The 12,165-nt window shown below is 38.0% G+C and overlaps 1 protein-coding gene across 1 annotated transcript in view; it reads right to left on the minus strand.

The window, feature by feature from the left end:
* RAB2A (RAB2A, member RAS oncogene family) overlaps window positions 1-12,165 on the minus strand; it is a 42,623-nt gene that overhangs the window by 25,182 nt on the left and 5,276 nt on the right. The window contains exons 2-3 of the mRNA XM_044423737.1: window positions 5,790-5,861; window positions 3,025-3,092 (exon numbers count right to left, since the gene is read on the minus strand). Of these exons, the coding sequence (XP_044279672.1) occupies window positions 3,025-3,092; window positions 5,790-5,861 (140 nt within the window). The remainder of the gene's footprint in view (window positions 1-3,024; window positions 3,093-5,789; window positions 5,862-12,165) is intronic.

The raw sequence follows: 12,165 nt of genomic DNA on the forward strand, positions 1-12,165 counted from the left end.
AAAAAAATCTAAGAATACTCAGCGGGTATTTTTTTTTTTTAATTTTCCCCAGAGGACATTTTTTTTGGCCACCACCCAAGAAAAGTAAAACAAAATCTGCTTGAAAAGAGACACTTAGTTAAAAGGTATAGGATGGAATACAGGTAAGTGGTTGAGGGCATACTTTGCATGCAGAAACTGTGGCGTCTCTACTTAAAACATCTGAAAGCCGATGATCTAAAAAGCCCAGTCTGTATGAGAACCTGGAAAGCTACTGCCAGTCAGAGCAGACAATACTTGGCAAGATATTCAAATATACTCTGACTCAATATAAGGCAGTTTCCTCTGAGGTACCACCTCAGGTATCCCTCAGCTCTTTCTTTTCAAATATCCTGGGTGATTCTTCTTCTACTCTAGTACTGAAAACAATGGTGAGAAACTAGCTCAGAAGTAGTGTTTAACTCATAAACTGTTCCATTAAATTACAGATTCTGTTGAGGCATTAAATCAAGCATCACCAGTACCAATACTTTTTTTATAGTTCTCAAATTCAGTTCTAACCTTATCCTCTGACAAGGTAAATAGATTATTTTTACTTGGAGTTGCAGTGGCACAGTCACCATTTCACACCAATGAAGTTACAGTGCTCGAAGATATTATCTTAGTAAGAGATGCAAGTGGCTAAGGCTGCAATCTTATATCCATTTACACCCAGCACAATTGAACTCAGTGGACTTAATTTTGAGAAAATATGCATAGGCTTACAGCATAAGTTGCATCTGTGCAGCAGTGCAGTGCAAGGCTTTGCATGACTAAAAAGTGAGTGAATAAGGGGCAAGGAGGAAATAATTATCTTGACTGTCATCATATTCATCACACAGATGACCAAAAGAAATGATCATGGAAAAAACATGTAAGAAACTCTGCAATATACAGAAATTTTCATCTGTGGGATATGCACAAGAATATGAAAAATTACAGTATGCAGAAAAATATGAACCACAGAACAAGGAAATACTAATTAATATATCAGGAAACAATGGAAGCTGGTGCAGGTTGCTTGAAGAAACTACAGCTAGCTTCTTTCTTAAGAAAAAGAACACAGAATCATTGCTTCAGGTGACTTAGTGTCTGTTAGTCTGAAAGCAAAGTAAGCATGCCCCAAATCATTATAGTTGTTCATGCATTCTGAGGGAACTTGACCTATGCAAAAGTACATTGATGTGACCAATGATATCAAGAATATCTAAGCTTCCATACTTATACTCCAAAAGGGTGATTTAAAGAAATTAAATGTTGGGAAGGCTAAATCATTATTCCACCTGGGTCTAAAGCCGAGGACAGAAGGTTGAAAACTCTCCTTTTCTCTTCCCTCCACTTAGCCTACAAGCTTCCATTTCTAACTGACTGCAGCCTTGAACAAGAATGCTCCTGTGGGTGACTATCTGGCAATATTATGTTTTAGGTTCTACTCGTATTTACCATTATGTAAGTATGGCTTAGGTATCACAAGTTATCAGCCATGCACAGAGATCCTTAAGTAACAGAGGACCCGTGGCTTCAAACAGCCCTAATGGCTACATTTTCATTGCAGCAATGTCACAGTAAATAAACAGTTGGCGGGATTCCCAAGAGGACCCTCTGGAGCTCCTGGTGGGATCTCTGGGCTGGCAGGTGGTACAATTATTACTCATCCAGCTCCATCACCTCATGTAGCCATCTCATGGATGGGTTGGGATAAATCTCATGTATTACGTTGCTTTATTTCAGTAACTGAATCTAATTCATACTTAATGTGTTCAGATACCGAATTACATGACAGGAAAAAACAATGGAAGGTCACCTCATCACTCTTTTAATTCCAGGATAAACAAACAGTAGCATAGTTGTTGTTTTTTTTCAGAGCCTAGTACTGGCAGGTTTTCTGTTGTTTAAGTTATTTGTGAACAATTCAAAATAAGCCTGAATTGCAAGTCCACATAGGCACAGTCATTTCAGAAAAAAGACATAATAAAGTTTGAAACAGCTAGCAGTTATTCCAGTCATGTAAAGTAGGAATGGCTATTTCATGGATTATGGGTCAACATTGTTCTTTCTGGAAACCTCCAGTACTACAATCCATTGCTGTTGCCATGATTACCACTAAATTTGCCACAGTGGCAGCAAAAAAACCCTGGCAGTTTTGCAAGGAAATAAGCTAGCTTGCTTTCAAAATCACATTTTTTTGCCATTCCTATGGCACAATCAGCAGCTGAAATCTGAAAAAATGACTGTGAAGAGCTCATGTGACTCATGTGTTGTTCAGTTCAATATAAACATAAATGGATTTTCCCTTCCCCCATACCTCCCCATTTCCTAACCTTCCAAAGCAGATGGTGCATGTATGGCGGGGGGGGGGGGCAGGGGAGTCCCATTGTGCAAGTTTTGGAGCCAGCCCTATGTTCACAAATAAATTGCCTCAGTTGATACTTTACACAAATCTCTGCCCTGCTTTTTTCAGTTGAAACATTTTCATTTAATGCATTCATTATAAAGGAAGTTGATTATATGATTTCTTCAATTTTCTACTGTAAATGGTGAAGAGGTAGGTCCTCACTCTTGCCCTATGAAACATAAGCCCAGTTCCAAAATTAATGAATATTCTGGTTTATCATGCATAAGGTACTGTAAAAAATCATGTTACCTGATCACTTTTACCTCCTACAAGTAGAAGCAGTTAAACAAATCAGAAAACCTCCATTTGTATCTTGTTTACATTTCAACTACATCTGGAACTCTGGCAAGTTCTTCTAAAAACCAGAATAACTGTTCAAGAATGAACTAGAGCATTTTATTCTGGCTTGTTAGAGGACAAGAAGAAGGCAGAGACCCCGGTTTGGCTGGCAGGAACAATCAAGCACCCTGTACCAGGATACTTGCTTATTCATTGAAAGCCATATTCCCAGCAATTTTGACTTCCACAACATGTGAATGCAGCTATACTCTGCTTATGTATATATTTATCTCAAATAAAAGTTAACCAGAATTTTATTTTACTATACTTACTGTATCCCATATCTGAAGTTTTATCTGTTTCCCATCAATGGTTATCATTCGAGCACCAAATTCTACACCTGAGTAACAGAATTAAATGTTATAACTGAATTCAGACACAACTATGAAATATACTATTAAAAGAAATCAGGACAAGTTCCAGCCTTTGCTATAGTAGATAGCAACGTTACTCTGCTTTTTTTCTTTACCACTTACTGAAAGCTGAACAGTGTTTTATAGTTTTATACTGTACCATGTATTCATATATTAGTTTCTAGCACTGAGATGCAAAAGCAAGATTGCTTGTATCTGAAGTGAACTAAGGAAAATAAGGGGTTTTTTACATGCTGTACCTAATGTTGCAATGTATAAGAAAATTCAACTTATGTATCTTTAATCAGGCAATATATAGAAGTGTACAATATAATCCAATGCATTTTTAAAAGGAGAGCTTTGGCTATTGAGCAATATAGCAATGTCCTGCTTCTTGTGATCTGAGAGCATTAAAAGGAAGTGATACATATTTCACAGCATTAGACCGAATTAAAATAATAACACTCCTTTACATAATTATTTAGGCTTAGAAGGTTTAACCAAACCTTAAGGTTTATGGGTGGCAAGCTGTGATCAGAGATAGCAGCAGGATTACTCTCTGATGGGATATCCTAAAGAAGCAGGGCTTGGAACCTAACCCCTAACCCATGGTTCCTCAAACTAAGGCCCGCGGGCCGAATCTGGCCCGCCTCAGAGCTTTTGGACTAGCTCGGAGAAAACGATCTCCAAGCGAGTCCAAAAGCTCTGAGCCAGCGTAGGAGTACTCAGTGGGGAAATGGCCGTGATTGCAGGCATGCTCGTGCAGGGAAGACGGGTGCAATTGTGGTCATGCTGGGGGGGGGAGGGTGGCCGCGATCGTGCCCACCTTCCCTGCATGAGCACACCCACAATTGCGCCTGTCTTCCCTGCACGATCGTGTTGGGAAGGGAAGGGAGATGGCTGCGATCAAGGTCATGCTCTGCAGGGAAGACAGCACGACTGTGGTCGTGCTGGGGGGGGAGATGGCTGCAAAAATAAATAAATAAATTGCACACGCCTTTCCTGCACGAGCACACCCATCGCCGCCACCTTTCAACAGGCCCCCTGTTGAAAAAGTTTGAGGGCCCCTGCCCTAACTCTTACAGGATTCTAGGGGCTGGATTATGGTGCCCCATGGGCCAGAGGTCCTGCACCCCTGCCCTAAGGCAGTACCTAATACTCAAGATAGAATGTTTTAGAAACTGACAATTCCTCCTATTTAATGAAACTCATACGAATTTGGCCAGGCAACATAGAGTACGCATTTACACAGAATGGTAAGTCAGAATTCTTTAGAATCCTTGCTTATAGTGAGCAAGGTATATTCTGATTCAGACTAGCCATCTGATCCTTTGTTCTTCTCTGCTAATGTAATAGCTAAATAAGCAAGGCATGTTTATTTCATACAGGGAAAGAAAGCTCCAGCCTGTAGACCATTCCTCATTTGGCCTTGCAACTTCTTCCCCTGGCTCTACTCCCTCTGTGAAAATCAAAAAGCCCTAATCTTTGATCAGATAAGCTAGGGAAGAACCTGAAGCCGAGTTATTCAGTTCTGATTCCTTCAGAGTCTTGTTTTATAGATGCTTGCACTGCCTAGTTGTGAGAACTGATGTTCATGATACTCATGCCTATTGCTAAGTAGACATGCAGAGGCTTAGTTTTTGGAATGCTATTTGAAAGTGCTGCTGAATGATTGCTTCCTTCCTACTTATGTGTATATATGTTACTCAGTATTACTTCTGAGCAGTTATGCAGCAACATGTTACTTGGAATTCTATTTGAAAGTGCCTCCAAGTGATTTAGATCTGCTTCCTTCTGAATGGCTATGCAAAGGCCTGTCATGCTTATTTGAAAACTGACATGCTGTTTGTAACTTAATTATGAGTAGACATATAATCTGCTATATGCTGGCAGCAATGGAATGGGTACAGTTTTTGGCCCCACTGTTTCCACAACAACTTCTTCAAAATGAAATTTAACCTTTGGCCTAAAAAAAGGGTTCTTATGCCTGATTTAGTGTCATCTAAACCAGAGCTTCTTGTTAGTCCCTCCCTTTACAAACTAGGATAGCAAACCAGGGCTGTTTCTTTGTTTACAAACCTTGGCTTGAATCCATAATCCCTATTTCAGATCACACACAAAGCAAACCCAGCTTGTTTTGCAGTTATTTTGAGGAAGGCCGGGGAAGAGGAGGCACACTGGACATGTGAACCAACACACAGCTTTTTTTCAGTCAGTTTATTCTGTAAGAATACTGCCACTATCTATAAATATGGTAGAATTATTCTGTAATAGAATAAAATGCCACCAAATTATACATGATGTGAACCTGATTTATTTAACTTTTTAATCAAGCAGACTATTATCCTGTGCAACTATAAATTTATAGATGTCTGGTAGGTGGGAGGGCTGATATGGTGGTTAGAATGTTGAACAGGGATCTTGGGAGATTCAGGTTCTACTCCTTATTCAGCTAACTATGTGACTCCGTGCCAGTCACAGATGTGCAGCCCAAACTATGTTATAGGGTTGTTCTTTTGAGGATAAAATAGAGCTATGTAAACCACCTTCAGTTCCACACAAGAGAAAAGCAAGTGGGATATAAATGTGATGTTGTAATAATAGTTGAACATGCATAAATCCATTACTTCCCCAACACATGCAGTTGTCATGACCATAGTCATTCACCTACTTGTAAGACTTACCTATAGTAAGGTCATGCACTGGTTGAAACCTTTTATCTGTAAACTGCAACAATAAACATGATTTTCCAACACCTGAAAAACAATAAAATATTTTTTATAATTTCCAGATAGAAAATAGCACCCTAAGTAAAAATTAACTTTTAGTATTTTGAAACTATTTCCACCATTTTTAAAAAAGTATCACTGAGACTTATATGTCAACAAAACACCTGGGGGGCGGGGAACCATACCATACACTTCTATGATTGACTACACTTCCAACACCTCTCCAAAAGAGTGACTTTAGGCAGAACATTTTCTGATGCTATAGTTTTATGCAAAAGATTTTTCACATCATGCATATGTGTATTTACCCATCTCTGTCTCAGTTGTAGTACTGGAATGCATCACATTAGATGGACCAAATATAGGAAATGAACTTCTGTGAGTTATTCTTCTAAGGCAAGCATTGACAACCCCTAGTCTTCAGATGCCCATGGGGATACTGAAAAAATAGGTATGACAATACTTTTCTGTTCACAATACAGTTGCCTCCTGGCTAGGTCTGGACCAGACCTATACATGATGTAGTTGCTTTCTATCGCTAACACCCTTCATTAACAAATGAAAACAAAAACTAAGATTGTGCCTACGGTTTATTTCACCTGTGCTGGATCAGACCAACAATCCAGCATTCTGTTCACATAGTGGCCAGAGTTGTCCATGCATTACCTCAAGCACAAACATGAGTGCAACAGCACCCTCCCTCCAAAGTTCCTCACAGTCTGTGTCCACAGATCTACATCCATTCTTTGGTGAAAGAGAATGTTCAACCAGTTGTTCTGAATCAGGTTTTTTCAACATAAAAATGTTTTAAACAAAAATGAAACTTGAAATGGATCAGATCAGTATCTGATCTGACAAAGTGCTACAGTTACATGTTATCAGCTCTCATATGTCCTAAAAACAGTGTCCAGGTGTACACTGATTTTTGTTAAATATAAACAAAGTAATACATGATAGTCTTTATATAGTTTATATTCCAATAAAATAATTTCCACATAAAGATTTGAATCTGTGACTAGAACATGTAAACTATATTGTTTCATTAAGTTAATTTCCCCTTAAGCAAATAGTTCACTTAATATTTGTGTAACTATCAGGAATACTTTTGATATATTTATACTGCACATAAAATTGACATGCATTAAATTTTTAGTTTGGTTTACTAAATTTGTGATATTTCATGTGCAATCCAAGGGGAATGTGTGTCAGATAGTAAAATCATCCTAAATCAGATGTTATTTAGAACATTAGAATTTTTTTCTGGAAAAAAATCCAGTTCTATATATTCTGGAAACTTATAACACTGACTCAAAATAATATGCAGAAATTTTATCCACACATTCTTTGTAGTTCTGAGCAATGCCCTTTTCTATTCTACCTCTTGCAACCCTTTATAGCTTAAGAACTATTCTGTTTCTGCCTAGAGTTTCAAACAAGGGCTAGAATCAAATGACCATTAATGGAAGAAAACAGCTACTTAATCAGTCTTGTGCAGACATGCACAAGTAATTGCCAGGATATGTGAGAACATGGGATTTTCGAGCTCTAGTGAAAGAAACTATACGCAAAGCAACGGTACATACAACTGTCTTTAGTTAGGAACAAAAGAGATCATGCACAAGAGCAGCCTTTTCTGATTTGGGCTTAACTGTCTCATGCAAGACTCTAACACTTGTGAAAATAATGTTTTTACCTCATTTTTTAGTACATTATAGAATTGGTTCATGCATACTAACTATGACCATGCATGAGGTGGCAACTTGCACTAATGAATGAACCATCAAAGAATAAAAATAGACCAAACTTTTAGATACAAAGTGTTAACAAAACAATTTCAGACATTCAGCTGCACAACTGATACCTGAGAAACCAAGTAATTTAAATGGATACACAGAGCAATACACAATATACACAGAGTAATATACAATTCAAATGGCTCCATAAAGTCTCTCAAATTGTAATTCCTGCACAAAACAAACATTTTTGATACAATGAAGATTTTATTTAAACCCAGTGAAACATTTCTACCTATTTCAATGCATCTATGGCAAGTCAATAAAATCCAAGCTGGTAAGCAAGCCAGGACTTCTTAAAGAAGGGGAATATCTGATTGTGATGCATTGTCAGAGTACCAGAACAGTTTGAACAATACTTTGAGCACAGGTAAACTTGGTAAGTTTGCTGGCTTGGCACACCCTCTCAAGACTCTTCTTAGGAACATTGCTGTGAGAAGATGGATGTAAGCAGCTGGCTCTATCACCAGACCTAAGGTGGGGTGACGTTATTCAATAATTAACATGTATTATTGTACTTGAATGCTGTAATAAAGTTGCTACAAATACCTTGATCTATAAAGTCTCAGAAGGACAACTGGCCTACTACTGCACTTTTTAAGCCTGAATGGGTTCTCCCTCCTATTCCAAAGAGACAAAGAGAGAATTGAGTTTTCCAATGAGGCTGTAACTACTTCCCATATAAAGTGCAGCCCCATGTTATTGGCTGTATTTTTTTCAGAGTCTAAGTTGCAATGTAGTTTTGTTGCTAATTGAAATTACTCCCCCAAAGTACTGAATACTTAAACTTTGAGGGTGCAAGTTTGTGTGTAACTGAAACAGTCAGAAGATTAAAGTCAGGTCAGTTCTGTAAAAGTAACAAATCTGTATTAGCCCGCTGTGAGTTTTTACTAGTTGTGTCTTGGTTCTTCTATAGTTAACACTGAAGCACAGTTTTAATCCTGATATAAGCTCTTTCTTCTCTTGACCACAAATATATTGGCTTGGATCCTAAAATAAATATAAGAAAGCTTATGAAAGGAAAATTTCCCTTTCAGATGAGCCCTGAAAGTCTCTGCAGGGATACGAAGAGGGTTCCTTAACAGTGTGAGATGGGTGCAACAGACTATGAGGATAAGAGAGAAAGGAAAGTATGAATGTGTGATGTGGCATGTGGTTAATAAAAGCTAGCACATTTTTAATTAAATTAGAGTTTAGAGTTGAAAAATGAATTATATACTTGGATATTGCAACAAGTGCTCAAATTATCATTTCACAGCGGGTTCATTCATCCTTGGCAGAGTATGAAGTGAAGCTTCCCTATAGAAAATTGTTTTGTTTCTCCACCAAATTCATGGGAAAGCTCATATCACCTTAAAGTGACGTGCTAGCAGTACATGGATCCCACAACAAAGATCCAGCTCTAATTGCTGCTCTTCACCTCTAGAATTCACTTCTTCCAGCAGTAATTAAAAGTCCAAATATCAGTATGTTCTGGAAGCAAAGTAACATTGTTTTAGCTGTACTGCACAGTTCTACAAGTTGTGTGCCCTTGCAAAATGGAAGCCTCCAAACTTGGAGGCTTCCACATTCAAAGCCATGCCAAGCTGAAGCCAACAGGGTGAGAGAACAAATGCAAATTTTGAAACCCTGTTCTCTGACTGTTCCATATGTTTGCAAAATTTTTGCCCATCTAGAACAGCCTGAAGTGCCTGATCCTCCCCAATCTTGGAAGCTAAGCAAGTCCAGGCTGGTTGAAATCTGGAAGGGTGACTTAAAATGTTGTGAACCACCCAGAGAGCTTCAGCTATGAGTGTTATAGAAATTTAACAACAATAACAACAACAGTATTTCAGAAGGGAAGGGAAGGCGACTGCAGGATAGCTTATATTTTGGCTTCTCCATTGTCCTGTCTTCTCACTTTTTTCTAGATTGATTGATTAGTTTTCTGACCTCACAGGCCAGCTAGCAAAATTCATGCTCGCTCTGACAGGGGAAGCTGATTCCTATGCTCCCTTTCCAAGGATGGCATGCTGTCACAAAACTTGGGTGGGTAAGAAACTCCACTATCCCCAGATAGGGAATCTCTACTACCTCCCCAGAGAGGTCCACCTGGCGCCATCATTATTTGCTTTTTGGCACCAGGCCAAGACCTTTTTATTTAAATGTCATTTTAATTGTTGATTTTATTTATTCATTTTAACAATTTTGGCCAGGGTGTCTCCGACTTTATATAATGGCATTAATGTTATGTATTTATTTATGTTTGTAAGCCGCCCCAAGGCTCTGGCGAATGGGGCAGCATATAAGTGTGCTAAATAAATAAATAAATAAATATCATATAATACCCTCAGATAATGTCTAGGGGCCATAGGATCGCTCCTTCCATCAGCAGTATGGACAATGACCTTTTAACTGTTCTGCTGAAAAATAGATTTTAATATAGTTACCTGCTGTAAATGACTAGATAAGTTAACAAACAAGCATTAAAAACTTTACTTCCTTAACTTACTTCAAGAATGTAAAATTTTGTAAAACGTAGCACTTTCTTTTGTAAAACTTAGCACTTAAAATTGTAGTGCTTGGGACTTTAAATTTAAAAGCATAAATGCCATTCATTTTGAGCAAGTAATAACAACAAATATACCTAGTGTTAAAAATGGTTCTGTACCGAGGTATATAAGCATATCTTCATTTCTGCCAGTTTGGAAAAGGGGGGAGAGAGAGAGGAAAACTAGAACACTGTACTTAACAAAGCAGGATTTTATTATTTGTGTTAAATATCCATTGGTGGGATCCATTGGTACCCCAGAGAAAACAAAAGCACTTACACCTGTGCAGGATGTGTCAACCTTTGATTTCTAATTAATCCCCCTCCCTTTCAAGAGATTCCCTAGCTCTCAGAGTAGCTGTGGAAAGCAAAGAAAAATGTAACTGAAAACTGGAACTCTGCTTACTTTTTTTTAAGAATCAAGGCAGTCATCATCATCCTGAAGAAATTAATGTTTTTAATTCAAAAAGTTTGAAAAATAAACCATTTCTATCAAGGCATGTATGGAGTAGAAAAGATTGACTAGTTAAATCTCTTAATACTACAATCTGGTGCATACCTATAAGACTAAGCCCCACTGAACATTGAAGGCCCCACTTCCTGATTTGAGAGAGAGCTGCAAATGTCACAAAAAAAAACCTACAGGCAAAAATAAACTACTGTGTACTTCTATTTATATCCTGCTCCATCCAAGCAGATAAAATAGAAAATACTGGTGAAAAGATTCACATTATTCAAGTATATTACTCTAAACAGAATCAGTACCTGCAAGAGCAAAGCTTCCTATTCTCAAATTTTGTTTCAAGTTTCAGACTTTAGGTAACAGAAAAGTCTGCATGATTGATAAGAAACCCCAACTTTTTGATAGGTTAAATTGTTCCTTGATAGTGTATTTCACATCATGGACAAAGCCAAGGAATCTGAAGAGGGTAAGATGAAAGGGGACCTTGTTCAAATGACATTCCATGTGTTATTGTGGATTATTTAACCCCTAATGAGCAACAGTGCCCATAGGCAGTAGCTACATATTCAGCTACTGCTCAAGGGTTGCCATGTTGTATGAACCTTATGAGCATGGGTTATGTAAGAATTAAACAAATTCCGTCTAATTCCAACATACACCATGGGTTTATACACAGGTTGTTTATCCTTGGCCTCACATAAGCTATGCTTGCTGGATTCATACAACATGACAACCTTTGAATGGGAGTTCCGTATCCCAAATGGTGGCCACAAAATGGGCTAAATAACCAGCGGCAGACTAATGTGACATGAGGGCAACCTCAGAGAGCAGCCCAATTTACATGCCTACTGTAACTTGTTTATTCCATGGTTGGTTATGGTACATACCAGGCAGCTTTTGAATGTTTAACTTGTATTTGTGTAACTCTCAAACAACCCCTACTGGCTAAGTTTGCATGATACAGTAAGTTACAGCAAGCCAGACATCATACAAAAACAGTCCCTACAGACTCTCCACATGACGCAACAGCCCTCACAGGCAAATTAAGTCACAGTGCACTGTTATATCATGAAAAGCAGGTCAGTATGTTGCACAAGGACTTGACACTAGGTTTCAAGAGCAAGAGGCTTAAAAGACTACCAGAATGTATTTCTGGACAAGTATTTGAAGATATTCTGCATATTGTCAGTTCTTTTCCTATACCAAGACCTTATTAAGTCTATCATATCAATGTCATATTCATGACTATTGCTTCCTTTGAATCCCAAATTTAAGAGATTTGTAGTAATGGAATTAGGTATAGGAAATTTTAAAACAGCATTTTAAAAACAGTTCACTGATTTCCAGAAAAAAGACATAGTTCATCTGTCTGTAGAGATTTTTGATAACTGACAAGAGCACCAAGCCATCTATCACTGCTTTGATATATTACTTTGATTTACATGAAATAACAGACTCAAGTTACAGAAAGTCAGCTTCCCGCTAGGTATCAGGAAACTTTCCTGGATGTTAGAGTAGTATGATAATGTAACCATTTACCCAGGG

Source organism: Varanus komodoensis, unplaced genomic scaffold (genome assembly GCF_004798865.1).
Source record: "Varanus komodoensis strain SLA01 unplaced genomic scaffold, ASM479886v1 scaffold14_1, whole genome shotgun sequence".
Taxonomy (NCBI): domain Eukaryota; kingdom Metazoa; phylum Chordata; class Lepidosauria; order Squamata; family Varanidae; genus Varanus; species Varanus komodoensis.